This window comes from Pipistrellus hanaki, assembly GCF_964339955.1.
Source record: "Pipistrellus hanaki genome assembly, contig: scaffold_41, whole genome shotgun sequence".
In the NCBI taxonomy this organism is placed as follows: domain Eukaryota; kingdom Metazoa; phylum Chordata; class Mammalia; order Chiroptera; family Vespertilionidae; genus Pipistrellus; species Pipistrellus hanaki.
This window is the reverse complement of record NW_028182292.1, coordinates 16,573-44,342: the sequence shown is the minus strand read 5'-3', so window position 1 is coordinate 44,342 and position 27,770 is coordinate 16,573. Positions and strand designations below refer to the sequence as shown.

The following is a 27,770-nucleotide window of genomic DNA, read 5'->3' as shown; positions in this document are numbered from 1 at the left end:
CCACCCCGGGGGGGGGGGGGCACGCTGTGGTGGGAGGGAGAGGTGTAGTGATCCCTGAGGGGGCTGGGCACAGCCCAGGAAGACCCTGGCCTGACCCCTCTGCCAGAGGCCCCAGGGCTGCGATGACAATCTCACCCCGGGTTGCCTTGGCATCTGTGGGTGAAGTGGGGTCACAGGGTTACAGGCAGGTGCATGGGGGGGTAGAGCGCTGAGGTGCAGGCACCCAGGGGTGTGTGTGCATGTGTGTGCGCCAGTGTGCAAGTGTGTGTGTGTGCCAGTGTGCAGGTGTGTGTGTGTGTGTGTGTGTGTGTGTGCGCGCGCACGCGCGCCAGTGTGCAGGTGGGTGGTGGGAAGCAGTGGCTGCAGCCAGGCTAGACCATCAGACCCCAGTGCCCTCTGGTGCCTGAGCCCGGCCCTGTAACTCCCACCATCTCCCACGGGGCAGCCATGGGGGCCCAGGTGGGTGTAAGGGTGAGTGTCCCCAGGTGACCCGCCCCCCGCCCCCCTGCACGCACACACACAGCCGGGACTTGTTGACCCAGCGCATTATCTTTGTCTCGGAGCCGCACTCGCTGAGGCCAGTTGCCGGGGCAGCAGCCCGCCCAGTCACTGCAAACCGCGTCCCGCCCCGTGGCCCCGGAGGAGCTGGGAGGGGGCCCTGGCACGGGGGGGGGGGGGGGGGGGTTAGGCCCAGAGTCACAGACCAGAATCTGCCCTGGAGATGAAGTGGGGGTGCCATGGGGTGGGAGTTGGGTGGGGAGCCCTGCTCGGCTCTCTCCTTGGCAGCCTGGGGGGGGGGTTCTGGGCACAGGGGGTCCGGGTGGGGGAGGGAGGAGGACCCCAGGCGCTAAGGAGGGTCACGGGGGGGGGGGGTGAGGAATGAGGAAGGAGTGGAGGCGGCCCTCGGGGGCCTGGAGCCCAGGGGAGGAGGGCGGGGCCCATGGGCGGCTCCCCACCCTAATCCCCCGGGCTGACCGGTCGGGGCTGTGCCGGGCCCCATCCCCGCGCAGGCCCGGGCCGCGCGCAGAGGCCCAGGGACCGGACCCAGCGGAGCAGGACCATGAGGGGGACGCGCTGGGTGCTGCTGGCGCTGGTGCTGGCTTCCTGCGGCGGGCTTGGTGAGAGCGGGTGGTGCTGGGGTGCGGGGTGCGGGGGTGCGGGGGCTGCCTGGCCTGAGTGGCTCAGTTGGTCGGTCGCCAGTTTGATTCCCACCAGGGGGGGGTGCGGAAGGCACAAATCTCTGTTTCTCTCTCATCTCTCCCCGATCCCTCTAAGTGTGTCCTCCGGGGGTGGGGAGAGTGTGGGGGCAGCACGGAGGGGCTGGGGGGGAGGGTGTGCAGTGAGGGTGCTGGGGTCCCCGGCAGAGGCCCTGGGTGCCCGCCAGGCAGCTGCCCTTCCCGGGGCCCGACCAGGGAGGTGTGGGGCAGCAGAGGGTGGACAGAGGGGTGAGCACCTGAGAAAGCAGCTGAGGGGACAGCCCAGCCCCTGGGGGACCTACACCCACCACAGGCGGAGCTGGGTGCAGCCAGACGGCGTGGCTCAGGTGTGTGCGCGCGTGTACGTGTGTGTGCGCAGGTGTGTACGTGTGTGTGCGGGTGTGTGGTGGGAAGCAGTGGCTGCAGCCAGGCTAGACCGTCAGACCCCAGTGCCCTCTCGTGCCTGAGCCCCGGCCCGTAACTCCCACCACCTCCCACGACACACGTGTAAGCGGAGGGGAAACAGGTTAGCCAGCCGGACTCCGCAGCGCCCAGTGGGTCAGGGGCTCCGTGCAGGGGCCAGGGAAAGGGAGTGGCCGGGCCCACCCCTGGGCTGTGCACCGGACCTGCCTGGGTCCCTGCCTGGCACCACCCCGGGAGCCCCCGCCGGCACTCGCTGCCCCAGGACTTTGTTTTCACGCGGGCACCTGGGCCCTGGGTGGCATCGTCCCCTCCGCCCGGGGCCGGACAGGGCCTGGGAGGGCAGGGCCTGCTGACGCGCCCGCCCCCCCCAGCGCGGGCCCTGCGGTGCTTCAGCTGCCAGGAGCCCACGGAGGCGGCCGACTGCGTCACCATCGCCACGTGCAAGGCCAACGAGACCATGTGCAAGACCACCCTCTACTCCCGGGAGCTGGGTCAGTGCGGGTGTGTGTGTGTGTGTGTGTGTGTGTGCGGGGGGTGTGTGTGCGGGGTGTGTGTGTGTGTGTGTGTGTGCGGGGGGTGTGTGTGCGGGGGGTGTGTGTGTGTGTGTGTGTGCGGGGGGTGTGTGTGCGGGGTGTGGGGGTGTGCGGGGTGTGTGTGTGCGGGGTGTGGGGGTGTGGGGGCAGCGCCGGGCCCGTGCGGCCTCCGCGGGGACCCGTGCGGTGGCCGTGTGCCTGGCCCCGTGGGCACTCTGTGCGGGGAGGACAGGGCAGGGCGCAGAGGGAGGGAGTGGGTGGCGGGCCGCGGGGAGTGGGGTCCGGCCGGAGGCTCGAGCCAGCCTGACGCGGTGCCCCGCCCACAGTGTACCCCTTCGTGGGCGACGCCACGGTGACCAAGGCCTGCGCCAGCAGGTGCCAGCCCTCGGACGTGGACGGCATCGGCCTGACACGGCCCGTGGCCTGCTGTAACGCCGACCTGTGCAACGTGGACGGGGCGCCTGCCCCCCGCGGCCCGGCCCCGGCCCTGGCCCTGGCCCTGGCCTCCCTCCTGAGCCTCCCCTTTTAGTGCCCCCTCCCTGCCCCCGGCCCAAATGCCCTGAAGAAGCTCGCCCGCCTGCACCTGGCCTCCGTCTCTTTCTGGGCGTCTCCGGGCCCCCCCCCCACACCACACTTCCCGCCGTCTCCCCGCGGGACACTGGCCAGCAGGGCCCTGCCCTCTGGGCCTCAGCTGCAGGCGGGGGCAGGAGGTGGGGCCCCGGGTGCAGGGGAGCACCGCACCCACAGAGCCAGGAGGCCAGGAGGCGGCGGCAGCGGGCAGGGCCTCCCAAGACGGAGTTGGGTGGAGGGGGCGCCAGGCCGGCCCATGAGGAGTCCCCCTGTGGCCCTGTGTGCTGAGAGGTGTGGGGAGCCCCCGCGTCCACACCCCCTTCTCCGGGCCCCACTTCCTGTCTGAGGAAGCCCGGGCTCCGGTGCGGAGGGACCTTCACTTCACCTTGGACTTGGGCCGGCACCAACCCCCAGAGCTTGTCCCCAGGGGCTCCCGTGTGTGCGCGCGCCTCCCCTCCCCCAGCACCCTCCTGCCCCAGGTGCCCGCCAGGCCAGGCGGTCTGACCCTCTCCCGTCTCCTGGCACCACTCCCCCAGCCCACCCCCGGGCCAGCCCCGCCTGTGTGCAGGCCAGGCCCAGGGAGGCGAGGAGCCGGGCTTGGCCCCGCACCCGGCTCCCAGCCGCCCGTTCTGTCCGGCTGAGCCAGGCCCGCCCGGGCAGGCAGACAGGGACGCAGACCCTCCCCACTTCCCCGAGGAGCCGGGCGCAGACCCGGGCTGTGGGCCCCGCCTCCGAGCGAGCGCCGAGGGGCCCGGGACTTGACCCCGGGACCAGGCTGGACACCCGGGCCGGGCGGGCACCCTGAAACGGGCCAGCGAGGCCCGGCTGGGGCGACTCCTGACTGCCCTGGGCCCCACGCTCTGTGGGATGGGCCGTCCTGCCCTGCCAGCCGGGTCCCCGGTTCACAGCCCTGCCAGCCGGGATGCCCCACCCAGAGCACACCCGGGAGCGCCCGAGCTTCGGGGCTTCCCAATGAGGACCCTGCTCAGCCACGCACATCGAAGACCCTTTAATCGCGGGCTTCCTCCGAACAGAGCGTGAACAGAACAAACACCGCAGCGTTCCGGCGGCGTAAGGCGCGGTGGGCAGAGGCGTGAGGTGGCTGTGCTGCGGCTCCGGGGGGGGGCCTCCGGACTGGGCGGCGAGGCCGGCTCTGGGCTGTCTGCCCGGCCGGCCGTGGCTAGCGGGCAGTGCCACACCGAGGGCCTGAGCGCCCCCGGCCTCGGCCAGTCCGTCCTCTCTCCAGCTGACGGAGGAGGCATCGGGCTGGAGCGGGGGTGTGTGTGTGTGTGTGGCCCCATCGGGGAGCCCCAAGGGCAGCTGCAGGCCAGGCCGCTGGGGTGAAACTGAGAAGCCCCCCCCCCCGCCCGGCCCCCCAGGGAGCAGCCCTCCGGGGAAGAAGGGGAGATGGACAGCGGAACGGTGCGAGGCAGGGACGGCTCAGAGGGAGAGGGCGGGCCCGTGGCCCCACAGCACACCCCGATGGGACCGAGGAATGCAGACAGGCGAGGGCGGGTGTGGAGGGCACCCCCAGCTACAGGAAGCTCGCCACCCCCACAGCAGCCCCACGCCCTCCGCCGCCTGGGCCTCCACCCTCACCTGCAGCCCCGGCCCTGCCCCTCCCCCACCGTCTCCCACGGGTGCCAGCGCGGCTCCAGGTGGTCCCTGAGCTCCGGAGGCCTGGCACCCCACCCAGTCCCAACGCCGAGGACCCTGGGCCTCCCTCTCCACTCACCCCTCCGCCCGGAGGACAGACAGGCCAGGGCGCCATGCTCAGCGGGAGGCTCACAGGGGCTCAACGTGGGGTGGGGGCGGGCCGGGCCGGTGAAGGAGTGGGCTGGTCGCAGAGCCGGCCAGCCCCTCTGCAGAGTGTGCCCACAGGCGGGGGCGGGTGGTGTCTCGGTGGTGGCCGGCGGGCGGGGGCGGGTGGTGTCTCGGTGGTGGCCGGCGGGCGGGGGCGGGTGGTGTCTCGGTGTTGGCCGGCGGGCGGGGGCGGGTGGTGTCCCGGTAGTGGCCGGCGGGCGGGGGCGGAGGGCGAGCCGGTCACTGGTCCTTGACCACGTCTTCGCCGAGCCCGCTCTCGGCCCGGAGCAGCCGGCTGCTGGCCTCGTTGTAGGCCACCCAGTGCTGCAGGTCCTCCGGCAGCTCGGGCGGCTCCACCTGCAGGGGGAGGGGAGGGAGGCGGAGAGGTGAGGCCCGCTCCCCGAGCCCTCCGCTGCCATGGCGACCAGCAGGGGTGCAGGGAGGGCCAGCCTGGCCAGGTGCTGCTGCCACCCCTCCAGGCTCTGCTGCTGGCCTGCAGGCCGGTGTCTCCTCCCCTCCAGGCACCCCAGCCCTGGCCCTCGGGGGCTAACCCTCCATCAGGCCTGAGCCCTCCGGTCCCCAGAAGAGGCTGCGGGGTGGAGAGGTGGCAGATGGGAACCCAGAGCAGCAGCGGCCTTGGGAGGCAGGCAGCAGCGGCCGGAGGGCCGAGGGCCTGGGGCACACCCCAAGGGCTTGTCTCGAGCCCGCCCTTCCTCGAGGACGCCATCAAGGGCTGAGCTTGTCCTCCCGGCCTCCCGGCCGGCCTGCCCGCCGAGTCCCCACCTGCCCTGTCTTTGCGATGAGGTGGCAGCCAGCCTGGGGTGGAGGCGCAGACTGGCTGTGGGAGCCGGGGTGAGGAGGCCCTGGGCACATGCCACCACCTTAGAATCTCAGAGCACCCAGGGCCCAGCTCCCTGCGGACGGGGGAGGGGTGGGGTGCCATGTCTCCGCCCAGTGGGGCTCGGTCCAGGCCTGGCTCTTGGGAGCCGCTGTCCCCCAAGGCCCGCCGCCCCACGCCAGCCTTCAGCATGCAGGACCCGGGCAGTGGGCTCGGCCCGCCCACCCCCACAGCAGCCCACGCCCTCCGCCGCCCCAGGCCTCCCCCTAGGACGCCGGGGGCTCAGGCTGGAAGGCGGGCAGGCCTGGCCCTCCGTGGCCCTCCGGTCCCTGCCGTGCGGTGCTGTCGGGGGGGCCCCCATTAGCTCAGTGACCCTCCGCCCAGCCTGCAGCTTCCCGGGCAGGTAGGGCCAACTCCCCTCCTCCGCCCTCCGCTCAGCTCTCAGCCTCGGACTCACGGCCTCAGGGCCAGCCCCGCCGGACCGGCTTCCGGACGGGAAGGGGCACACAGGAGGTCTGCCCCAGGCGGTGGGGAGACCGGTCCTTTGGTTGTTCCTGGGGCTGCTGTGCAGCCTCGGGCAGTTCCCACCCCTCTCTGGCCTGCTTCCCCATCTGACGCGGGAAGGTGAGGCCGCGTCCCTCCTGTTCGGAGGGCAGTGCCCTGCCTGGCGTGGGCACCCGCCTGCAGCCGGAGTCTGCCCTTGCCAGCCCAGAGCAGCAGCGCCCTGGCCGTCCCCAGGCGGCTCGGGAGGATTGGGGGGGAGGCTGGCCCAGGCCCCGGGGAGGGAGGCAGCGCTGCGGCCTCTTCTCTCCGCTCCGCAGGCTCCGTCCCCAGAGCTCAGCTCTGAGCTCCTGAGAGGGGTCTCAGAACTCCAGCACCTTCCTCTCCCGGCACCCCTCCCCACACACTGCGTTCAGACGGAGGGCCAGAGAGGCCGGGTCCGCACTCAGGACACACAGCGCCGGGCTGGGAGAGGCCTGGGCCCGCGGTCCTGGGAGAGGGGCACAGGGCCTGGGGCTGGAGGGGTCGGGCTAGGAAGCGGCGAGGGGCAAGCACAGTCCCGTGTGGAGGGGATTCGGGGACCCGGGGAGCCCCAGGAAGAACGGCACCGGGGAAGGAGGAGGCTCTGGGCCCTAAAGGGGCGGGCGCCGAGGGAAGGGTCCCATCCGGGGCCGCGCACGGGGGGCTCACCCTGCGCTTGCACAGGTGCTGCACCACGCGCTCCGGCGAGGCGCCCAGCACGTGCTGGCGGGAGCGCAGCAGCGCGCACAGGAAGCCGTCGCGCAGGCTGACGAAGCGCGCCTCCAGGTAGAAGGCGCGGTCGTCCCAGCCCAGCAGGCGGGTGCGCACCTCGAAGGGCTCGAGCAGGCGCAGCGAGCGGCGGTAGCGCGCGCACGAGGCGGCCATCACGGCGCGCGCCCCGAGCGTGCGCAGCGCCCCCAGCACCCCGCAGCGGGCCAGGTGCGCGGCGCGCGCCATGTCGGCCTCGCGCAGGTAGCGCGCGTTGTTCATGTGCAGCAGCAGGTCCAGGTCCGAGGGCAGCACGCGGCCCGAGTAGCGCTGCTCGGCCAGCAGGTCCCGCACGCGCGGCCGCAGCAGGCGCGCGCGCAGCACGGCGCACGGCACGCGCAGCAGGTACCAGCCGTCCAGCAGCGCGAAGTAGGCGAGCGCCAGGCCCATCAGCGGCACGAGCAGCGGCAGCATCGCGGCGCCGCCCGCGGGGCCAGGGCCAGGGCCAGCCGGTGCGCGCCTCCCGCTCCCCGCGCCCCAGCCCGGAACCGGCGAGCGCCGCGGCCGGAGCGAACCACCTCGCGGAGCCGGCTGAGGGGGGAGCGCGCCTGCGGCCGCGGGCGCTGCAGGCGGGAGCCCCGCCCCGCGCCGCCGGCTCCCCCGCGTCCTCAGTGGTCCCTTCCGCCGCCGGCGCCGTTAGTGCTGGGGGAGAGGGGGGGCGGGAGGGCGAGGCGCGCGGAGCGCCACAGCGCCACCTGGCGGCCGCGCTGCGCCTGGCAGGCTGGGTCGCGGATAGCCGCCGGCAGGGTCCCTGCCCGGCCAGGAGCGAGCACCCCACTGGTCCCCGAGATTTGGCCTCTGATTTGAGGGGCGTCCCAGGGTCCAGCGCTTACCCCCCGGCCCAGGCCGCGGGCCTTCGCCAGAGAAACGGGCACAGGCAGCCCCGGGGGCGCCCGTGGGAGATGCTACGGGAAGCCGACCTTCCTAGGTTCCCGGGGCTCCCCACGTCCGCAGGGCGACACCCCCAAAGCATAAGCAGCGGGTTTGGGGCACATTACAGTCTGACCCCAATACACCTTCTGGTCCCAGCCTGTGGCCTCATTACTCCTCCCCACCCGCACTCACCCGTACCCCCCAAAGATCCTGACCCCCCAACTTCATCCCCAGGCGCTCCCACCCTTTGCCCCTTTAGAAACGGGGGCCAATGCCGCCTGGGGGGCGGGAGGCTGGAACGGACATGACTCAGCAACGGGCGCAGAGGTGTCTGCGCTTGGGACGCAGCCCAGCGGCGATGGCACCGCCCGGGAGCCTGTCCCCGGCAGGGCTGGGAGGGAGCGCCCCAGGAGGGCGGGTCCGGGCTCCGCAGTGTCTGTTTGCGGGGACTGGAGGGCGCCTCCGGGCTGTGCTGATCCTGCGGCTGGAGCTGGTGCTGGCTCAGCGCGGCGGCTCTGGGGAGCGCCCGGCCGCTGGGCTCCAGGCCAGCCCCACTCTGCGGGCCCTCAGGCTCCCTCTCCACGGAGCAGCCTCCAGGCGGCCCCGCGGGCGGGCGGCTGTGCGCACCGACCTGGAAGCCCGGCATGGAGCGTCTGAGCCACGACGGCGAGGAAGCTGGGTCCGAGCCCCCAGTGCGAGCAGGCTCCCTGCCGCCACCCCGGTGCTCAGCCCCACACACGATCCCATCCGCAGGAGAAAAGCCGGGCTCTGACCCGGTGAGTGACGGGGGCCCCGGGCCAGGAGAGCCTGAGCCAGGCCTGGGTCCCCCCCTGGGGGCCTGCTGCCCAGAGCCGAGCCCAGGCTGGGTCTGGGGGGCAGGACCCCGTCCCAGGGACACCCCGGTCCCTCCATCGCTGACCTTTTCATTTGTCCTGCCTCCCTCTGGGGCGCGGTTCCTCGTTGCCTCACCGAAATATACTTTCCCCTTGTTTGTCAGCGAGAGAGAGAGGGAGAAGGAGGAGGAGAGAGAAACATCAATGTGAGAGAGACACATCCATCGGTAGCCTCCTGCATGCCCCCTGCCTGGGCCTGGGGATTGAACCTGCAACGCAGGTAGATACGTGCCCGACCCAGAATCGAACCCACAGCCCATCGGGGTGCCGGCTGATGCTCTAGCCACTGAGACACAAGCCAGGGCTCTGGCACGACTTCACTGGCAGCTGTGTGCCCTGCACCTCCTGCCCACCCGCAGGCGTCTGTCCGCCTGTCTGTCTGCCTGTGCAGGAGCCAGCCCTGCCCCAGGGTGGTGTCTGCACACGGAGAGCCCTGGGGGCCAACCAATGGGGGAGCGGTTTCTGCATCGGCCCCAGGGGCAGGCAGCACCGCGGGGCAGGAGGGCCCCGACCCCGACCCCACAGCCCTGGGACCCGCCGCCTGTCCAGCCTTCTGGTGTGTCCCTGTGGGTGCCCGGGTGCCCGCCCTGTTGCCCGGCCTCATCGGAAGCACACAGCTGGTCTGTTTTCACGGGGGGTGGGGGGGATGACAAAGGGACCGCAGACCAAACCCGACATGCTGGGGGGCAGCCTGGCAGAGCCGAAGGGACCCCGTGAGTGGCCCGAACACGAATTCCACAGGGAGAGCGGCCACCGCCAGGAGCCACGTGCACGGGGCCAGCTTCCCGCTGCTGGTCTCCGCCTCCGGCGAGGCTGCGCCGTGCTGGCCTCGGGAGGACACAGCTTTGGGTGTCAGCTGACCTTCCTCTCCAGGCCTCGGGGTTCCCACACCAGGGCGGGACCAGGCCCCCCGCTGTCTGTTCTCTGAGCGCCAGAGCGCCCGGCCCTTCCCTTCCAACATCAAAGAGGCACACACCTCCCGGCTCACTTGCTTTTTAAAGTGTTTTTATTTCACCTTTAACTGTTTTTTATTGATGTCAGAGAGGGAGGGAGAGGGGGAGAGAGAGTCATGGACCGGCTGCCTCCTGCACGCCTCCAACGGGGGAGGGAGCTCACACCCCGGGCACGTGCCCTTCACCGGGGATCAAACGGGGACCTCCTGGCTCATAAGGTGCTGCACCGCTGAGCCCCCCGGCCGGCCGGCTCCCCAGCGCACTTTCCGCCCGGCCCGCGGTTTCCCGTCCCCGCCGCCCTGCTGCCGCCCGTGCCCCCCTGCGGTCCTGGGTGTGAGGAGGCTGCCCCTCTCAGAGCTTCTCCTCCTGAGGTCTTGTTTCCGGGCAGCTGCTCAAATGAACCCGTAACAACCCTTTGCAGAGCGGCCCTGCTCCTCGTTCAGCAGGAGGGGAAGCCGCTGGGGGAGGCCTCACAGCGGAGGGGGGAGGGGACAGGGCCTCCCTCCCCCAGTCTGACTCGCCCTGCCCCCTCCCCTCCCCTCTGCTCTGCAGTCACCCCTGGGGCTCCAGCTTTCTGCTTCCTCATGTCCCTCCACCCAAGGCCGACGCCCCTGGCCACGCAGCCGGACTGGCTGGCCGCTCCCTGGCCTGGCTTCCTGCTCCCGCCTGTGGCGGCTGGGCCCCGGGGGCGGAGGGGCTGCTGGGAGCACCCCCCATCCCAGGGAGGCCCCGGCCAACAGACCACCGTGACCTCCTGGGTTGCCACAGGCTTCCCAAGCTCCCTCGGCCTGAGCCCCTTCGTTGCTGAGAGAAACTCGTCACCTCCAGGCCTCCCCCAGGGGCAGGCTGCCCAGGTGTCCCTCCCTCGGCCTCCAGAGCTGGAGGGGGTTAGGGGGGAGTGGGGAGGGGCTCGGAGGGCCTCCAGCCCAAGGGTGAAGGGAAGGGACACTGCCTGCCCTGAGGACACCAGGGGGGGTTCGTCCCTGTCCTCCTCTCTTCCCACCCCTCCCTCTCTGGCAGAGCTGACTCAGTCCTGAAGACGAGGCCAGAGGTCCCAGAGGGATGGGGGGACTCTGGGGGGGCCCGTGCGCCTTGGAGATGGGTGCATGTGCTTCCATGTTCGGGAGGTGCCGGCAGACAGGCACAGGGACAGAGCCCGCCTTCCTGGGACAAGCTCACTGACCCCGGAGACCCGCCGAGGGGGGCCCAGGGTCCAGTCCCTTCCCGTGCCCTTCCCGCCCCCCGGCAGGCCTCGCTGCCTCAGGCTCAGGTCCGGCAGCTGCGGTGCCAAGCCACTAAGTTGGGGTGCGCTGGCACGCAGGAGTCATGGCTGCCCCGGCGCTCCGGGCAGAGGCAGGCATCAGTGAGACCGAGGGGCTTGGCCCGGGGACAGGGGAGAGAGCCGGGCAGCCGAGGCGCGGCTGCGGAGGGCAGAGCCCCGCCCGCTCTGGCTCTGGGGTGTGGGTGACTGTCCTGTGCCTGAGTGAACGGGCAGCATGGAGGGATGGCCCAGGGCTGGTGCGGAGTCAGCAGGAGACCGGGAGGCTGCAGCCCGGGGTGGGCGGGTCCCGGAGCCCCGGGAGGAGATGAAGGCGCAGGAAGGCGCCCACGCCTGTCTGGGATCAGTCCGGCTGGAACCACGGGCTGTGAGCGCGGGGCTTACACAGCAGACACTTGGGAACGAGTCTTCGGAGCGGAAACCCAGGTGTCAGCAGGGCCTGCTCCTCCGGAGGCTGCAGGGGAGCCTCTGTCCCTCCCTTTGCCAGCCTGGGGCGCCTCACTCCGTTCCTGGCCCTTGCCTCACCCACAAAGCACACGCAGCCTGTGTCTGGGGTCCCGTCTCCCTGGTCACACTGTCTTCCCTGGCCCCCACCCTCTGTGGTCCCTCCTGCAGGGACCTGTGAGGGCCTGGGGCCCTCCCAGTGACCAAGGTGCCGCCCCCATCTCCCAAGTCTGAACGAATGGCACCTGCTGAGTCCCGGGTGCCCTGTGAGGTGACTGTCCACAGGTTCCGGGGACAAGGATGTGGAAGCCGGGCTGGGGGCATTGGATCCACATGCAAATTAGCCACCCCGTCCCAAGGTCGCCCAGAGTCCCAACTCATGACAGCACCACTCACATCCACATCTCCTCCAAGTCTGGCCCGTTCTCTCTCAAGCCTCAGATCGCACCATAGAAATCACCGTTAGGTCTGGATGAGGCTCAGGCTGAGGAAGGGGCTGGGTAGGAAGGACACAGGGTGGGCACTGGATGTGGCTAAGGGCAGGGGGCTCAGAGACGGCCACGTCAAAGGCCGCCCTGGTCTGGGGGTGGGGGGTGGGGATTGGGGCACTGAGCGCTGTCCGCCTGGGGCAGCCCATCAGCAGAAGGCCCCGCTCGTCAAGAAACCCAAGGCGCAGTCACCCCACGCCCATGCTTCGGACGGCCAAGGCGAGGGGCACAGCACCCTCAGGGCCAGTACCACGGAGGTCACCCAGGACGCCCCGCTTTCTTCCATCTGCACGCCCATTGCCTCCTGCGGAGCCATCGAGACGCGAGTCCTCCGGGGTGCCTAGAGCGTCCCGGAAGTGATGGGGCGGAGGGGCGCGGCCCGGGGGGGGCGGGGCGCCAGCACATCCGGCGGCGGCGAAGGCCCGGCGCCGGCAGGTGAGTGGGGCGGGCCTGCGGAGCGCCGGCGCCCTGTGGTCTCTGGTCCCCCTCCCGCCCAGCAGCGCTCCCGGGAGCCGCACCCCGGCTCGGGCCGAGCCCCTCCGCCTCCCGCCCCACGGGGACCGGCCCGAGCTGCCCTCCCCGAGCCATTCCCTGCAGCCCCGCCCGGAGCCTGGCGGCGCCCGCTCCCCACCCAGGGGCTCCGCCTGCAGAGGCCACCGGCCGCGGAGTCACCCTCCTTCCCCTGCCGCCTGAGCCTGGACTTTCTGTTTCCCCTTTTGGGTTTGCGCTTGCCCCCCGCGTGACCCCGGGATAGAAACGCCTCCACATCGGCCGAGTGGCCCGCGCGCCTCCCCGCCCCGGGGTCCCTCGCCCCGAGGTCCGCGCAGAGGGGGCTGTGTTTGCACCCACCGATCTCCCTGTAGGATGTGCACCCCATGTTACCGGCCCTTACCCGCCCCACCCCATCCTCCTTGCCCCCGAGACTTCCTCCATCTCTTTCTCCGTTTCCAGAACACTTCTTCTTTTTCTCAAAATATATTTTTATCGATTTCAGCGAGGAAGGAAGAGGGAGGGAGAGAAGCATCAGTGATGAGACTCGTGGATCCGCTGCCCTGACCAGGAATCCACTGTGACCTCCCGGCTCATAGGTCAAAGCTCACTGAGCCAGCAGCTGGGCCAGAACCCTTACTGAGCCTTCCTCCCCAATTGCCCCTCTGCCCCCAGGCCAGCTCTTCTCCTAGCTCTCTGCAAGGACAGGGAGGGGTCTGCATCTGGATAAGGGGCTCCCTCCCGCTCTCCTGCCCCTCTGGGCTGTTCCTTGGGCACGAGAGGGTAACAGGCCGTCCGTGTCCCGTGGCCTGGGTGGCGGTGCCTCCCTGGAGGTGGAGGGGGCCAGGCTGGAAGCCCCGAGGTTTCTCCTGCCGTGCTCGGACCTTCTGGTGTGAGACGTTGTTTCCGGGTGCCACCTGAAAGCCATCTCTGAAGCAGGCCACTGCCTCAGGAGCCGGGTCCCCGTTTTCAGCTAACGCCCTGCGCACCCCTGCGTGTCAGGCGTGAGGCGCCGTCCATCGGGAACGGGTTCCTGGCGGTGAGCCTCCAGAACACCCTTTCCGGGCATCCCAGCCCTTCCTTCGGGGTCCCCTTTCCGCCCGGTCTCTAAGCTGGCTTCCTGCCAAGCATCTCCTTAAAAGCGGGTGACGGCCTCTCCTTCCTCTGCTCCCCACAGGGCCTCACAGCGCAGCCTCTGCGAGCCACAGCCAGCTCCACGGCCCTCTGCTCTGGCCTGGGGCCGAGGGGAGGAGCGGCCTCCGTCCCACAGAGGAGGCCACGGCCTTAGCAGCGCAGAGACGTGTGGGGCCGTGTGACGAGAGAGTCCCAGGAGCTGCCACGTCCGTGCCAGGAGCGGAAGACGGGGGAGCCCTGATGCCAGAGGCTGCTGGGCCCGGAGGGAGCACGGAGAAGGGGGAGGGGAGGCCCCCAGCACCGGGGCCCGGCCCCCTGCCTGCCTCCGGGACGCGACCAGCCGCCCTCCACATGGCCGCCGGGCAGGCCGCCGGGAGGGGCCCCGGGGGGAGGCGCAAGCGGGTGGTGCTGACCCTGAGGGAGAAGATGGACGTGTGCGCGCGGCTGGAGAAGGGCGAGAGCCGGAAGGCGCTGATGCAGGAGTACAACGTGGGCATGTCCACGCTCTACGACATCCGGGCCCACAAGGCGCGGCTGCTGCGCTTCCTGGCCGGCTCGGCCTGCGGCCCCGCGCTGGAGCGGCGGCGCACGCTGCACACGCCCCGGCTGGAGCGCCTGGACCGGGCGCTGCACGCCTGGTTCCTGGGCCGGCGCGCCGCGGGCCTGCCCGTGTCCGGCCCCGCGCTCACCGCCAAGGCCAAGGACCTGTACGCGCAGCTGCGGCTCACCGAGCCCTGCGTGTTCTCCGGCGGCTGGCTGTGGCGCTTTAAGGCCCGGCACGGCATCAGGAGGCTGGACGCGGCCGGGGAGAGGCAGGCGGCCGAGCGGTTCTGCGGTTTCTTCCGGGGCCTGGCGGCCGAGCACGGCCTGACGCCGGAGCAGGTGTACAACGCCGGTGAGACCGGCCTCTTCTGGCAGCGCCGGCCCGGACCCGCCGCCGAGGGCGAGCCGGCGCCGGGCGGCAGGCAGGGCCGGGACAGGCTGACCGTCCTCCTGTGCGCCAACGCCGCGGGCTCCCACAGGGTCAGGCCCCTGGTGGTCGGGAAGTGTGGGGGCGCCGGGGCCCCCGGGGGCACCCAGCAGGCGCCGGGGACCGCGTGGGCGGGCCGGGCCGCGCTGGCCGGCTGGTTCCACCACACCTTCGCCTCCGCGGTGCGGGGGCTGCCCGCGGACAGCAAGGCCGTGCTGCTGCTGGACGGCTCCCGGGCCCACCCGCCGGCGTCCGAGCTGGTGGCCGGGAGCATCTTCACCGTCTTCCTGCCAGCCGGCGCCGCCGCCCTCCTCCCGCCCATGGACCAGGGCATCCGGCGGGGCTTCCTGGAGAGCTTCGCCTGCCCCCCGGGGGCGCCGCCCGGCTGCCCCGCGCGCCGCGGCCGGAGCGACGCCGTGGGCAGCGTGGCCTGCGCCTGGGGCGCCGTGCCGGCCGCCATCTTCAGCCGCGCCTGGGGGCGGCTGTGGCCCGGGGCCGCCGCGCCGGCCGAGGGCTCCTCTTCCGCGGAGGAGCCCGAGCGCCCCGGAGCCAGGCCTCACGACCAGCCCTTCGCGCGCGGCCCGGAGCTCGGGGGCCGGCCCGGGCGCGGCTGAGCGGCCGGCTGGAGGCCGGGGCGGGGCGGCCGGCCGAGCGCCCCCCGGAGCAGACGGAGGAGGACGGGCCCCCCGGGGCTGCCGGGCGGGGCGAGGCGGCGCCCTGGGAGCGGGCGGCCGCGGCCTTCGACACCGTGCTGCGCTCCGCCGCGGCCCGGCCCTGCTTCCCGGTGCGGGAGCTGGGGCAGCTGCGGGCGCTGCGCTCCGAGCTCGCCCTGCGGCGCCCGCCCCTCAGGGCCGTGGCCGAGCCCGAGGGCCCCCGGGAGCGCTCAGGGGGCTGCGCCCCCGCGGCCTGCGCGCCCTGCACCGCGGGCGAGAACTGACGGTGCCCTGGCCGCGTGGTGCCGCGGCGGGAGCTGTCCCGGGAGGCGGGAGCTGTCCCGGGAGGCGGGAGCTGTCCCCGGGAGGCGGGAGCTGTCCCCGGGAGCGGGTGCTGAGACGCGCGGGCCCCTCCCATTGTTACCTGCCTTCTGTCCCGTCAAGTGATGGGGGGAGCCAGGGACTGGGCGGGTCTGCCTGGCGCTCTGGCTGAGCCTTGCTCTGACCCTGCACAGAGGTCTGACCCGCAGAGCCTGGAGAGCGTGGGCCCCTGGAGGGGGGAGCGGGCGCTCAGGCCACCATGGCCGCGCTGCTGTCCCGGCCGGCCGCAGGCTGGTCCAGGCCCCGCCCCTCGGGTGCCGCTGGCCTGGTGGCTGTGCGTGTCCCGGGGGCCCGAGGCGGGTCGCCAGCAGGGCCTCCTGTGGCCGGTGGACGGCTGTTCGCGGTCCCGCTGGAGCCTGGTCTCCGCGGCGCCCGCGTCTTTCCCGAGGGGACCTCCGGGCTCCCAGCACCCAGCACCCGTCCCGCCCAGACTCGGTCCCCGAGACGTGGGCCACACGCTGACCTGACGCGGTTCCACGTGCCATTCCGAGCGTCTTCCTTGCTGGGTCCGCCCCCCCTGCCCCCCCAAGGGGGGCCGCCTCACTGCACTGCTCAGCCCTCTGCCCCCAGGGCCCCCTCTCCTCTCCTCCCTGCGCACAGATGGCCTGTCCCTTGGGGGCCACCGCCCACCAGGGTCTGGCCGCTGAGGGCGCCGGCCAGCGTGGAGAGCTGCGGCCAGCGCAGGGGACGGACGTTCGGAGCCCCAGGCGGGCACGGCGGCGGCTCCCGTGACCTGCGGGCCCCGCGGCCGCCGCCTGCTCCTCAGAACCCGCCTCTGTCCTCCGTTGCCTGAGCACGGGCACAGGCCCTGCCCGGGGCTGGGGGGCGGCTGGCGGGGCCGCGTGTGGTCCAGTCCTGGGCGTGGAGGCGGCCAAAGCCGTGACCTTCCCGGGGGGTGTGTTACCCCAATCGACGGGCCGAGGGCGGTGATGGGCCTGAGAGCCTCGGAGGCCGCCCTGGGCTGGGGGGCGGGGGGCTGTGCCCACGTTGTCCCCTCGTCCCACTGTCCCCTTCCCTTCGGCAGCCCGGACAGACCCCGCTGCCGCTGCCTGGGAACCCAGGGAGGGGGCGGGCGGAGCCCACTGAGTGCCAGGCGTTGCCAGGTCCCCTTGCCCAGCCTGTGGGGTGGGGTCAGGCCCTTCGGAGAGCCTCTGTCCAGTCTGTCCTGTCCCTCTCACCACATGGACTGGGGTCCCCCCTCTCAGAGGCCTCACTGGCCACTCGAGACCAGCTGCTCCCAGACCGGCGAGCTCAGCCGCCTGCTGTGGCGGGCTCAGTCCTGCTGGGGGCCCCCTGGAGGCCCAGGACCCCAAGGCTGCAGGCATCAGCCTCCCTCGCTCTGGATGAGGGTCAGCCCTGCCCCCCCAGACTCTGACGCTACGGAGAGGGCGGCGCCTGGCGGTGCTCTCCCAGCCGCTCCTCACCTGGCTGCAGGGGTGTGTGTGTGGGGGGGGACACGGAAAGTGGGGGCCCTCCTCTCTACTGTGTGTCCCCGGAGCCCCCGCCGCCGCACGGGGCCGCCCTGGGCTGGGCTGGGCGGTGCGTCAGGCCCGCGCTGGGTCGGATGACGTGGGCCTGACGTGCTTTCTTCCCAGACAAAGGCCCCTCCGCCTGAGTCAGCGCCAGCGGGTGACAGCCCCTCCTGGCGCTGCACAGCCCGGGGGGCGGGGGGGCGGGAAGGACGGGGGGAGGAGAGGAGGAGCTGGAGCCAGGCCCCTGCAGAGGGAGGCCAGGGCACTGCGGCCCGGAGCTGCGGGGGGCAGGGTGCTGGGGGCTGGATTGGTGTGTGTGGTGCGGGGTGGGGGCCAGGGGCCGGATTGGTGTGGGGGGTGGGGGGTGGGGGCCGGGGGCCGGATTGGTGTGTGGTGGGGGCACAGCCCGCCAACCAGCAGAGCCTGCTCTCTGATTGGGAGGAGCGGAGCGGCCGCCTGCATGGTGGGCCTCACAGGTACACACACACACACGCACACACACACCCCGGCCTGGACAGTGACCGGCACCGTGGCCCAGGCCCCCACGAGGTGGCCAGAGCGGCCGGGCAGGGACCCCGGTGGAGGGGACGGCGGTGGCCACCACGTCGGCAGCCACAGGGCACACAGGACAATGACGGCCCTCGTGTGGGGTCCGGGGCCTGCGGCACCTCTGGAGAGGGTCCTGTGTCAGGGACGTGGAGCCCCGGGGTGGGCAGGAGGGGGTGGGGTGGCTCGGGTCGGCGTGGTCCACAGCGCCCCCCGCCCAGCCTGCCTGAGCCGCACGCTGGCCACGGGCCGTCCCCAGGAGCCGGGGTCCGGCGGCCTCGCCCATGGTGGCTGCTGTCAGTGGGCCGCCCAGGCTTCTCCAGCGTGGTGTCTGCCGGGTCCAGTGAGGTGGAACCTTCTAGAGACTCCAGGACGGGATAGTCCTGACCCTGGACCAGCCGGGCCCTCCCCAGAGTCACTCGCTCCGCGGGGCGGGGCCAGGGGCACTTCCAGCCTCGGAACTGAGAGAATAAACGTTTCAGCCCGAAGCCTGTGTGTTTGTTGTGGGGCCCGAGCGGCTGGGGCAGCGGGAGGGGCAGGGTGATGGTGGTGGTGGGAGTGGAAGTGCAGGTGACGGTGATGATGTGATGGAGGTGTGATGGTGATGCTGCTGGTGGTGGTGGTGGTGGAGGTGATGGGATGGTGGTGATGGGGTGGTGGTGATGGGATGGTGGTGGTGGTGCGGGGGTCGTGGCTGTGGCCGCGGGGTGGGGAGGTGGTTGTGACTGGTGTTGACCGCTTGTATGAGGGGCACTTGTAACTCAGGGCAGAGCCTGGACCATGGGCAGCAGCGGGCTCATGTCAGCGCCCCCTGCTGGGGACGCGCTGGGTTAGGGACCTGCCACCCCCCACGGGGCCTGGGCGCTGCGGGCTGTCCTGGAACCCTGCCCCACTCCGGCCAGCGGCCCCTCGGCCGACACCAGTCCCCCGGCTGCTGGTGGCCTTGTGCTTGGATGCAGAGACCCGGGGCCGCTGGGGCAGGGTGGTCTCACCGGGCGGCTGGGCTGTGATGGCCCCCCCTCCGCCCAGCGTCCAGGGACCCACCACCCTGCGTCCACTCTGCTCCCAGGCAGGGAGTCGGGGCCGGAGGCCTGGGCAGCCAGGGCAGGAGCCCAGGGCGCGGCTGGCTGGACTGGGTGGCCGGTGGCCTGTCCAAGCGGGTGGGCGGGCGGGAGGCAGCTGGAAGGTGGCCCAGCCAGGGGAGGGCGGGGGTGACGGGCGGTCAGACAGGGAGGGGTGAGCCCCGCCAGCCCTGCGCCCCTCACGCACCTGCCAGCCCCTGGGCCGCTCCCTCCCCGGCCAGTCCGCACGCTGGCAGAGGCTGTGCCCGGCCAGGCCCCGCAGTGCTGGGAGCCCCGCTGTCATGTCGGCGGCCGGGGACTGGGGGGCCGGGCCCGCTCGGGCAGCCCGTGGGGGGCGCAGGGCAGGTGGCGGCGGGCCGGCCGCAGCGGTGGGGGCCCCGGGCTTCGCCGCACCGGCCACCATTCCCGCTGCTTCCGGCGGGCGCGGGGCGGGCGGGCGGGCGCCTGCGTGGGGAGCCGCGTCTCCGTCACCGCTGTTCCCTGGGCTTCTCTCCTTTTATGGCTCCGGAAGCTGCGGGAGAGCTCCGGGAGGGAGCGGAGCCGGAGGCAGGCGCCCCTCCCTGCACTGCTCCCAGCGCAGTCCGGGCATCCGGGGCCAGCCGGCAGGGCCCTCCCCCGCTGAGGGCTGCCCCGGGGGGGCCTGGCAGCAGGGTCTGGGGCCCTGGGCACCGGGGACGGCACCCAGCCGGCCGGGCACCCAGGGTAGGGGAAGGGGCAGCTGCCCTCCCACCCAGGAGGCTCCCCGCTGCTCCTGCTGCGGCCTCGCCTCCCCGTCACCTGCCCGCCGGCCCTGGCTCCCCTTCCCCAACCCTAGACCGTTCTCAGCTGGCCCTGCCCCTAACCTGGCTCTCAGCTGGGGCCTCCCCATGGGCTGCTCCTGCGGCCCCTGTGCCCCTCCGGGCCACAGGCCCCGCGTCCCGCCCAGCAACCCCTCCTCTCCCCTCCTGCCCTGGAGACAGGACCCAGCGCCCCCACCCCCCCAGCCTGACCCTGCAGCAGCCTCCCCTGCCCAGCCTCGGTGCCAGCCTCCCGGGCCCCCACACCCCATGGGATCCCCACCATGCGCGGCAGGGGTCTCTCTCCCCCGTCCGGTCCGAGGGGACGAGGCGGCCTTCGAAGAGCTTGGCTGTGGGCGAGGCCCGTGCTCTCCGGGGCCCGTGTGGGTTCGAGGAGACGCCCCGCTCTGTGGGCCGGCCTGCACCCCCCGCGCCCACCTCGGCCCGCCCTGGGGGGCTGTTTGCTGATTGACTGACTGACCACCTCAGGGCGCAGCAGGCAGACGGCCCTGTGCACCCTCTCCCTCCCCGGCTCTGGCCTCCCGCTGCGGGCCTGGCCCCCCTAGGGCTGGGGGCAGGGCCCTGGGAGGACCGGCTCAGCCTCCTGGTCCGGGGGCGGGGGCCGCCTGAGGATGTAGGGAGCAGCTGGCAGCACCCCGTGCCAGGATCCCCGGAAAAATACAGAAGTTTCCTTGGAGGCTGCGCCGGAAGGCGCTGGGGCGGGAGGCGGGGGGGGGGGGGGGGTGTCTGGAAGTGGGGCGCAGAAGGCCCGGCTGCCTGTTCCGGGACAGGATGCCAAGCTGGGAGGAAGCAGAGAAAATGTTCTCCCGGCTCCTGTGCCTCCGGGGCCCAGCCTCCCCGGGGCCCAGCCTCCCCGGGCCCAGCCTCCCCGGGCCCGGCCTCCCCGGGGCCCAGCCTCCCCAGGGCCCAGCCTCCCCGGGCCCAGCCTCCCCGGGCCCAGCCTCCCCCGGGCCCCAGCCTCCCCAGGGCCCAGCCTCCCCAAGGCCCAGCCTCCCCAAGGCCCAGCCTCCCCAGGGCCCAGCCTCCCCAAGACCCAGTCTCCCCGGGGCCCAGCCTCCCCAGGGCCCAGCCTCCCCAAGGCCCAGCCTCCCCAGGGCCCAGCCTCCTCAAGGCCCAGTCTCCCCGGGGCCCAGCCTCCCCGGGCCCAGCCTCCCCGGGCCCAGCCTCCCCAAGGCCCAGCCTCCCCAGGCCCCAGCCTCCCCGGGACCCAGCCTCCCCGCGGCCCCTCCTGTCTCGGGACCTGGCCCACAATCGGGACGCCCTGCCCCCCCGCAGGCCCTGCCCCTGCGCCCCGGGAGGTGAAGGCGGGGGGGGGGGGGCGCGGGGGGAGCGGCAGGAAGGGGGCCACAGGGGGATCCTGTGGAAGGGTGACACTGACAGACTGGCAGGGACTCCTGCCCTCAGCCTCAGTGACATGTGGCTGTGGCACTGCCGTCCATTTCACAGGTGGGAAGTTGAGGCTCAGGGGAGCCTGCTTAATGTCTGACCCCCCCGAAGGCCCGCTCTGTGCCACTCGCTGTGAGCGCAGCCCCCGCGGGAGGCGGCGGGAGCAGGGGCACAGGTCCTGCCCTCCGGGTGAGGGAGGCTGCCCTCCAGCAGTGCCGGCCGGCGCTGGGCCTGCGGCGGGCACCGGGCGGCGGGCACCGGGTGGCTGGTCCTTCCCGCCAGCCCCCGCAGGCGTGGGGCCAAGGAGTGAGGCCCCGGACCGGGATGGCCCCATGGGGCGGCCGAGACGGGGTGTGGAGGGTGACCCCCGGACGCACGCCCCGGCCGGGGGAGGGCTGACCGCTGAGGCGGACCTCGGCCAGGAGGGAGCAGCACCCACAGGAGAGGAGGGTCCCCACAGGGGTGTGCGCTGTGGGGGACGGGCCGGTCACGGAGCAGCCGGGAGGCGGGGAGGCCCACGGAGGCACCAGCTCGGGGTGGGGTGGGGCGGGCACCCTGAGAGGAGCATCTCAGCCCTGCTGTGGCCGCCTGAGCCCCGGGCAGAAGGCCAGACCAGAGGGTCTCAGTGGGTCCCGCTGGCCTCGGCATTGGGCAGCTGTGCTCACCCTGCCCGCCCACCGGCCCCCCAGAGCTCTCCCTAAGGCCAGGCCTCGGCGGGGGTGAGGCCCGGACCGCAGACCGCTGGGCTCCGAGAGGGGCCCGGGCCTCCCCTCCCTGCGTGGCCAGCTCTCCTGCCATCCGCCCCTCCTGCTGTGTGAGGCGGGGGAGGCTGCCCTCTTGGGGGGAGGGCTGCTCGGAGGGGCAGGGTGAGGCGGGCAGACCCCATCCCCGGGGGAGCGGCCTGGAGGGGGGACGGAGCCCCAGGGCCAGTGCGGGGTGTGCTGCAGCCTCTGGGGCGATAATTACACCAGATTACACGTTCCCCAGCACAGAGCCGTTCTGTCTGTCCTGCGGCTCCGCCAGCAGCCTCCGCAGCCCCCTGCAGGCCCGCAGCCTCGCCCTCCCCGGCTGCTGGACCAGCCTGGGAGGGGCCGCCCACCAACCTGGAGGTGCCCTCCCCCCACCGCCCCCCCAGGCCCGCTGCCCCACAGGCGATGGTTAACCCGCCCCCATTGCCCGCCTTGGCCGCCCCCCCTCCCCCAGTACCCTCCCCTCCCGGGCCCCCCAGGCCCTGGCTGGGCGCAGACACGGCTGCCGTGGGTGGGGCAGGAGGAGGCGGAGACCACTGTGGGTCCTGGGACACGGAGCCACGCCCTGGCCCAGGCCGCCCAGCTGGTCAGAGGCCCTGGACCTGAGGGGGCTAGCGGGGTGACTCCTGGCCGCTCGGGTGCTGGCTCTGGCACGCCCACCGCACACGCGTGTGGTGTGCACAGGGAGGGGCGCGGTCCCTGCCCCCCGGCTCGGGGGCCTCCCCCCACCAGGGCCCTCGGACACGGCCCGGGCTCCTGCAGACGGGGGCACGGCCGCCCCTCCACGCGGGCTCCCAGCACCCGGCCGGCCACTCACCCCAGCGACCCGCTGCCTCCTCCGGCTCCGGCTCCGGCTCCCGCTCGGGAGCGCCGGCTGAGCTCGGGATCCCGGCTCTGGGAGCGCTGCCGCCGCCCCCCTCTCCCACCCACTCGCCTGAAATTAGAAATGCCAGGAGAGCCATTTTTGGGGAGATTTTGCCAGAAAGACTTTCCCCGTCCAAAGCAGGGGCGGAAGCCAGACTGGCTCGGGGTGGGAGGAGGGCTCCCCGCTGGGGGAGGGGCGGGGGGAGTGGGGACTCCAGAGCGTGGGCACCTGCCAGGGCCGTGTCCCCACGAGTGACTAAGCCAGAGCGGGGCTGCGGGAGGGGGGTGCGTGTACCGGGGGGTGAGTGTACCGGGGGGTGCGTGTACCGGGGGGTGAGTGTACCGGGGGGTGAGTGTACCGGGGGGTGCGTGTACCGGGGGACGCGTGTCAGTGCGGGGGAACCCGTGTCAGTGCGGGGGGACCCGTGTCAGTGCGGGGGGTGGGTGCGTGTCAGTGCGGGGGGATGCGTGTCTGGGGGTGCGTGGGGAGGATGACGGGGGGATGAGTGTGCAGTGGGGGTGGCAGAGGGAGAGGCAGAGGCCGGCAGCAGGGGCTCGGCTCTGGGGCAGCCCGGGGAGGGGTGTCTGCCCTGGCCGTGGGGTGGTGTGCCAGGTGACGGGCCCAGACCTCCCGGCGGGTCACCCAGGAAGGCCGTCCCCGCGCGCTGCCAGGGAGCCGGGAATCTCGCTTCCGGAGCCCCATGCCTTCCTTATAAGGCGCGTTCTCGCTCTGCTCTGTGCTCCGCCGCTGCGGCTGCCTCTCCGGCCCCCTCCCTCCTTCCTCCCGCTCCCCTCCCGCTCCCTCTGCCAGCCTCTTGGCGCTTATGACAGGTTTCCCCCGCCTGGGGTTCAGGGCCCAGCCCTGCAGTGGGCGCAGGCCCTCCATCCCCCCCCACCCCCCGCACCCCGGGCCAGCTTCCAGATTGGGGGGCACTGGGGGGACCTCAGGCCGCACCGAGGCCAGGGCGGGGCTGTCAGGCGTCTCACACCCACACCGGTGCCAGGGGGCAGCGCCCAGGCCTGCGGACCCACAGGCGCGGAGGACCCAGGGCAGGGCGGGCAGCGGCTCCGGGCCTGACCCCGGGGGTGTGCGCCCCGCCTGGGCACCCTCAGCTCGGGGGGTCTGAGCATGGGGGTCGGGGTTCACTGTGGCTGAGATCGCGGCCGCACCGGGCAGGGCGGGCGGCACCTCCCCTCCGGGCAGGGGGCGCTGAGCCCGGGGCCCCCTCCCGCCCCGGGCGCGGAGGGGAGGCGGCGGGCTCACGCGCTTCCGGCTCTCGGGGCGCACCCCTGCCCCCCGCCCCGCCCCGCCTGGGGGGTGGTCGCGGTCCGCTCGGCCCGGCGCGGCGGCGCGGCGGGAGGGGGCGGAGGACGGGATGAGTCACCGGGGCCGCGGGCGCGGGTCCTCGCTCCGCCGGGTGGATCCGCCGGCGGATGGCGCGGGGGCGGGCCGGGGGGGGCGCGGGCCAATGGGAGGCCGCGCTCGGCGAGGGTCCGCCCACGGCCGCCGGCGGCATAAAGAGCGGCGCCGCGGCGGCTGCTGCAGAGCTTGGCGCGGCCGCCTCACCGGTCTCACCGCTCCTGCGAGCCTCCGAGCCTCTCCGCCCGCCGCCATCCATCCATCCACCCATCCATCCATCCACCCTCCATCCGTCCTCCTGCATCCGCCGCACCGGCGCCCGCTCCTCCAGCCGCAGCCGCCGCCGCCGCCGCCGCCGCCCCAGAGGACGCTCCGCCCGCCCTCCGGTCCCCTGCGCCGATGGAGCTGGACCACAGGACGCCCGGGGGCCTCCACGCCTACCCCGCGCCGCGCGGCGGGCCGGTGGCCAAGCCCAACGTGGTGCTGCAGATCGGCAAGTGCCGCGCCGAGATGCTGGAGCACGTGCGCCGCACCCACCGGCACCTGCTGGCCGAGGTGTCCAAGCAGGTGGAGCGCGAGCTCCGCGGGCTGCACCGCTCGGTGGGCAAGCTGGAGGGCAACCTGGACGGCTACGTGCCCCCCGGCGACTCGCTGCGCTGGCGCCGCTCCATCAAGGCCTGCCTGAGCCGCTGCCAGGACACCATCGCGCACCTGGAGCGCTGGGTCAAGCGCGAGATGCACGTGTGGCGCGAGGTCTTCTACCGCCTGGAGCGCTGGGCCGACCGCCTGGAGGCCGCGGGCGCCAAGCACCCGGCGGGCGGCGAGCCGGGCCGCGCCGTGTCCGTGGGCGTGGGCGGCCCCGAGGGCTACTGCCAGGAGGCCGACGGCTACGACTACAGCGTCAGCCCCTACGCCATCCCGCCGCCGCCGGCCGCGGGCGAGCTGCCGCCGGGCCAGGCGCTGGAGGACGAGGAGGCGCAGCAGTACCCGCCCTGGGGGCCCGGCGAGGACGGGCAGCCGCTGCCCGGCGTGGACACGCAGGTGTTCGAGGACCCGCACGAGTTCCTCAGCCACCTGGAGGAGTACCTGCAGCAGGTGGGCGGCTCGGAGGAGTACTGGCTGTCCCAGATCCAGAACCACATGAACGGGCCGGCCAAGAAGTGGTGGGAGTTCAAGCAGGGCTCCGTCAAGAACTGGGTGCAGTTCAAGAAGGAGTTCCTGCAGTACAGCGAGGGCACGCTGTCCCGCGAGGCGCTGCAGCGCGAGCTGGACCTGCCGCAGAAGCAGGGCGAGCCGCTCGACCAGTTCCTGTGGCGCAAGCGCGACCTGTACCAGACGCTGTACGTGGACGCCGAGGAGGAGGAGATCATCCAGTACGTGGTGGGCACCCTGCAGCCCAAGCTCAAGCACTTCCTGCGCCACCCGCTGCCCAAGACCCTGGAGCAGCTCATCCAGCGCGGCCTGGAGGTGCAGGGCGGCCTGGAGCAGGCCGGGCCCGCCGCCCCGAGCCCCGCCCCCGAGGAGGCCGGGGCCCAGCCCGAGCCCGAGCCCGAGGGCGCCCTCACGCCGGCCCTCACCAACGAGTCCGCCGTCAGCGACTGCGCCAAGCCCGAGTAGAGGGCCTCGGGGCCGCCGCCGCCGTGCCCGCCGCAGCCTCTGCCCACCGGGACTTTCCAGCTGGGCCGACTCCCTCAGGGGGACAGCGCCTGGCCGCCCAGCCTGACCCACAGGACACAGGGACAGAGTCTCCTCTCCCTGCCGCACCCTGCCCGTCACCTCCGCCGTCTGTCTTCGGGGCCTGGGCCTGCCTGGTCCACCAGACCCCCCAACCCCCCCGGACACACTCAGGTCACGGCGAGCCAGCCCCGGCTCCCGCCTCCCGCGCAGCACCCTGTGGCCAGCTCCCCCTCCGAGTGGCACGGGCAGCGGGCACCGAGCTCGGGACGCCCCAGAGCCGAAGCGGAGACAGCCCGTGCCTCGGGGACCTCAGCTTCAGGGCTGCAGCGCCCTCCCGCCGTGGCCGCACAGGGCAGCCGGCCAGCCTCGGACAGGACCGCCCGCTCCCGTCCTGGAGGAAGCAAGCTGACCCCCAGCCCCAAAGCAGCAGCAGCAGCAGCAGCAGCAGCAGCAGCAGCAGCCGCGCCGGCTCCTGGCCCCTCAGGTGAGCCCCTGCAGCTGGGCACTAACCACCAGGGGTCGCCATAGAGCAGGGAGCGCCCAGGCCAGGGCCATGGTTCCAGGGGAGCCCAGGAGGCTCGGAGGCACCCCAGCCAGCGGGCCCCAGGGCTGCGTGGGGCGCAGAGACCCCGGGGTGAGGGAGAGGGGCAGGTGGGAGGCAGGACCGGGGGAGTTTGCTGAGCCAGCTCACACGGCTCCCGTGTTCTCTCCCCAGCAGCACCCGTGATTCATGCTCCAGCTCAGCGGGCTGACTCACCGCGCGGGCAGAGGGTCCCACGGCCCCAGCCCCCAAACGAGCTGAGGCGGCAGCGTGTCCCGGAGCCAGGAGCGTGCCCACAGGTAAGGAGCCCCCTCCCGCCCCGTCCCTTCCCTCAGCTGTACCCCCCCCCCCGCCTACCCCCCCCCCGCTCCCCTCCCCCTCCGGCCCCCCTGACGTCTGGCGTCTTCCTTCCTCCAGGTCTCAGGCTCCCCGGAGCCCCGGCTGCTGCGCCTGGCACTGCCCGGCCCCCACCCCCCCCTCCCACGAGCTGCCGCCCAGGAGATGCCTGCGGCCAGCAGAGGGGGGTGCGGAGAGGAGACCCCAAGGAGAGGGGACCCGAGGAGAGCGGTGCTGAAGACAGGCCGGCGTGAGGGCCAGGCCGCCACGTGCCCGCCCCGCCGGCCGCCAGCCCGCCGGCCCCCAGGCCTCGGTGGCTGGAGTCGGGGTTTGCTACTCAGGCCCCGACTCACTCCAGCCCGGAACCCGCCTGCCGTGTGGCCACCGGCTCCTCCTGCCGAGCTCCCGCCAGCCCTGGGCGAAGGCTGGCCACGCAGGCCCCTGCCCGGCAGCCCGGGACGCCCCGCACCTTTGCTCCTGGGCTGGAGCTGCTCTCTGCCAGGCCCACTGCTGCCCGGCCCGACCCCCCCACCCCCACCAACAACACCTGGTGCTGCCTCGGCCTGTGTCTGCTGGGCAGGGCGTGTCTGGGGGTCCCCTTTCCGCCCGTCCACTGGGGTTCCCGGAGCGGGGACTGAGCTGCAGGCTACACTGTGCTGCCCCCTGCCCCCCCCAGGTTTCATGTTGCACAGGAGCAGAACCTAGGCCCGGCCAGGCCTCCCCGAAGACAGACCCTTTTGTACGGTTTTGCTAATAAAACACTGAAACTGGGCAGAGTGTGCGCTCTCTTTCTCGGCCGGAACGGAGCTGCGGAGGGTGCGAGGCGGAGGGCCCGGCGCTTAGGTTGGGGGGTCTCTGGGAACCCGGGGGGCACAGCCCACAGCCCCTCAGGCAGCCTTCTGGGTCCTGGGTCCTCAGGGTGGAAGGGCCTCGGGCTTCCCTTACAGAAGCCAGCCCCCTGCACCCCCCCCCACAGGCCGGGGGGGCTGGGAGGAGGATGGGGCTGCCCTTCCCCCTGCCGCCAGGGAGTGTGGGCGAGGGGGTCCTGGGAACCCTCCAACTCCCAGGGCTCAGCCCACACAGAAGCCCGAGGGGCCTTCTCAGGCCCAGGCACCCCGGGAGCCAGGCAAGGCAGGTTCCCTGCTGGGAGGTCCCTGGGGGCCTGGCTGCAGGTTCCTGAACTCGGTCTCTCAGCCTCGGGGGGGCCATCACTAACCGTTCTGGGGGGCTCACACACACGGAATGGGGGCCGCCGGAGCCTGAGGAGCCGGGAGCACCAGGTCCCCGAGGGAGGGCCAGCACGGGGGGGGGGGGGGGTGCGAGCCGGCCAGAGCTTCTAAGAAGCTGGACGGGTGGAGAGGACGGGAGGTCTGTCAGAGGACCGCTCACACGAGGGGGGGCGGTCCCTGAGGCCCGAGGGCCCCCCAGGAAGGCCTCCCTCACGTCCACCTGGAGCTGCAGTCACACCCCCTCACGCCCCCACGACCCCCAGCTTAGGGTTTGGTGGGTGCCTGGGGGCAGCACCCAACCAAGTGCCATCCCGACCGCCCACCCTCCCGGCGCACGCCCTGCCCTCCCTCCCGGGCTGCTCTGCCCGGCGGGCGGCTGCAGGGGTGCCAGCTCCGCCTGGGTGGGGCTGGTGTGCCGAGAACTTAGACCCCGGGCGGGGTGGGGGTGCGGGGAGGAGGAGGAGGAGGAGGAGGAGGAGAAGGAGGAGGAGGAGGACGGAGCCTGCGGGGACGGGAGGGGC

General features: G+C 73.0%; 5 protein-coding genes across 5 annotated transcripts; 3 read left to right on the top strand and 2 right to left on the bottom strand.

Annotated features, from left to right (window-relative positions):
- The first annotated feature begins 920 nt into the window (after window positions 1–920).
- LOC311616054 (ly6/PLAUR domain-containing protein 2-like) lies at window positions 921–2,733 on the top strand. The gene is made up of 3 exons (XM_084907275.1): window positions 921–1,118; window positions 1,991–2,110; window positions 2,479–2,733. Exons 1-3 carry the CDS (start codon window positions 1,061–1,063, stop codon window positions 2,679–2,681), a joined length of 381 nt encoding a protein of 126 aa, XP_084763401.1. The 5' UTR covers window positions 921–1,060; the 3' UTR covers window positions 2,682–2,733.
- A 983-nt stretch (window positions 2,734–3,716) lies between these two features.
- Window positions 3,717–7,267, bottom strand: THEM6 (thioesterase superfamily member 6). Its single transcript, XM_084907262.1, has 2 exons — window positions 6,555–7,267; window positions 3,717–4,882 (listed from the first exon to the last, which is right to left on the bottom strand). Exons 1-2 carry the CDS (start codon window positions 7,065–7,067, stop codon window positions 4,766–4,768), a joined length of 630 nt encoding a protein of 209 aa, XP_084763388.1. The 5' UTR covers window positions 7,068–7,267; the 3' UTR covers window positions 3,717–4,765.
- A 3,821-nt stretch (window positions 7,268–11,088) lies between these two features.
- Window positions 11,089–15,166, top strand: JRK (Jrk helix-turn-helix protein). Its single transcript, XM_084907250.1, has 2 exons — window positions 11,089–12,018; window positions 13,250–15,166. Exons 1-2 carry the CDS (start codon window positions 11,943–11,945, stop codon window positions 14,788–14,790), a joined length of 1,617 nt encoding a protein of 538 aa, XP_084763376.1. The 5' UTR covers window positions 11,089–11,942; the 3' UTR covers window positions 14,791–15,166.
- Window positions 15,167–15,219: 53 nt separating this feature from the next.
- LOC311615975 (uncharacterized protein) lies at window positions 15,220–17,514 on the bottom strand (the record flags this gene model as incomplete). The annotated part of the gene is made up of 3 exons (XM_084907126.1): window positions 15,220–15,362; window positions 15,406–16,383; window positions 17,466–17,514. 3 exons carry the CDS (start codon window positions 17,512–17,514, stop codon window positions 15,250–15,252), a joined length of 1,140 nt encoding a protein of 379 aa, XP_084763252.1. The 3' UTR covers window positions 15,220–15,249.
- Window positions 17,515–23,724: 6,210 nt separating this feature from the next.
- ARC (activity regulated cytoskeleton associated protein) lies at window positions 23,725–25,219 on the top strand. Its single transcript, XM_084907284.1, has one exon. It carries the CDS (start codon window positions 23,866–23,868, stop codon window positions 25,081–25,083), a length of 1,218 nt encoding a protein of 405 aa, XP_084763410.1. The 5' UTR covers window positions 23,725–23,865; the 3' UTR covers window positions 25,084–25,219.
- The last annotated feature ends 2,551 nt before the right edge of the window (window positions 25,220–27,770 follow it).